The sequence below is a fragment of the Pundamilia nyererei genome, unplaced genomic scaffold (assembly GCF_000239375.1).
Source record: "Pundamilia nyererei isolate P.nyererei 1_Seehausen unplaced genomic scaffold, PunNye1.0 scaffold00514, whole genome shotgun sequence".
Lineage (NCBI taxonomy): Eukaryota > Metazoa > Chordata > Actinopteri > Cichliformes > Cichlidae > Pundamilia > Pundamilia nyererei.
The window spans coordinates 83,359-84,481 of NW_005187915.1; the positions used below are offsets into that span (position 1 = coordinate 83,359).

The 1,123-nt window shown below is 40.1% G+C and overlaps 1 protein-coding gene across 1 annotated transcript in view; it reads right to left on the reverse strand.

Annotated features, from left to right (window-relative positions):
* LOC106455946 (lysophosphatidic acid receptor 6) overlaps positions 1–1,123 on the reverse strand; it is a 12,363-nt gene that overhangs the window by 8,822 nt on the left and 2,418 nt on the right. The window contains exon 2 of the mRNA XM_013907769.1: positions 793–867. Within this exon, the coding sequence (XP_013763223.1) occupies positions 793–867 (75 nt within the window). The remainder of the gene's footprint in view (positions 1–792; positions 868–1,123) is intronic.

The window sequence follows — 1,123 nt, forward strand, 5'->3', positions numbered from 1 at the left end:
TGCAGGCACTGCTCAGGTGTGGCTTTGGCCCATTCTCCCACACATTCAAATCCTGAAGGTCCCGTGGGCCGTGCTATAACTCCCCATAGATTTGGATTCAGGGCAGCTGATTGGCTGGTACCAGTTTAGAGTTTCCTTGGCCGTGTGTTTGGCATCATTGTCTTGCTGAAACATGCACTCTTTGTTCATCCTCCTGGTAGATTTTTGTCAGGAATGTCTCAGTACATTATTCCATTCATGCAAATTCAGCTCCCAGAGTCCTCAGTGGAAGCTTCGGTAGTTTAGACATTCTTCTGTAACCAATGTCATCGTTATGTTTCGCAGCAATACGATTGCAACAGTCCTTAGACGCTCACTGGTTTTATATATCATGAAATGTCCATTGTGTGGCACATTGGTAATGACACAACTTTTTATTGGCCATCAATTAGGCCTGAACCAGCTGATAATAATCAGTACTAAGTGACAGGATTGCTTTCTAATTACTGACAGATTTCAGCTGATGTCATGACTTTCCATGTGATTTCCCTTTCTTCATGTGTTCGGTACTTTTTCCCCGCATCTTTTCTTATTGTTACACATCGATGGTTTGATTTCTTTAGATATATCGCATAACTGCTGCATCTATTTCATGCATCATGCATTCATACATTTAGTCCAAAATGTGTCTATAGAAAGATTATTTGACTTTAAATTCACTTTATCACAATTCCAAGGCTGCTCAGCACCTAAGAAGCCACTGCTTTACAATGAAAAGCCAGGATAAAGTTTCCAACTTCCCAACAATCTTACTTTAGTGAGAACTCCCCAGTAAACTGATGGAACAAAATGTTTGGCCATAAAGGCTGAAATAAGCAAACTTGAAGCCTAAGAGGTCCAATTTTGATATTGCTTTGAAACTCCCACGATGAGGAACCAATGAGGAGGTTCAAAGGAATTGAAGGTTGTTATCATCATGGCCTCATCCAATCAGAATGCAAAATAAAACAGCCACCAGGTTGTTGTTGTTTTTTTAGTTTTTTTAGTTTTGTGACCTTTTCAAAGTGGACAGACAACAATAAAGAGACAGGAGATAACAGCAGGGGACTTTTCATTTAGCGACTTGACACAGAGAATACAAGAA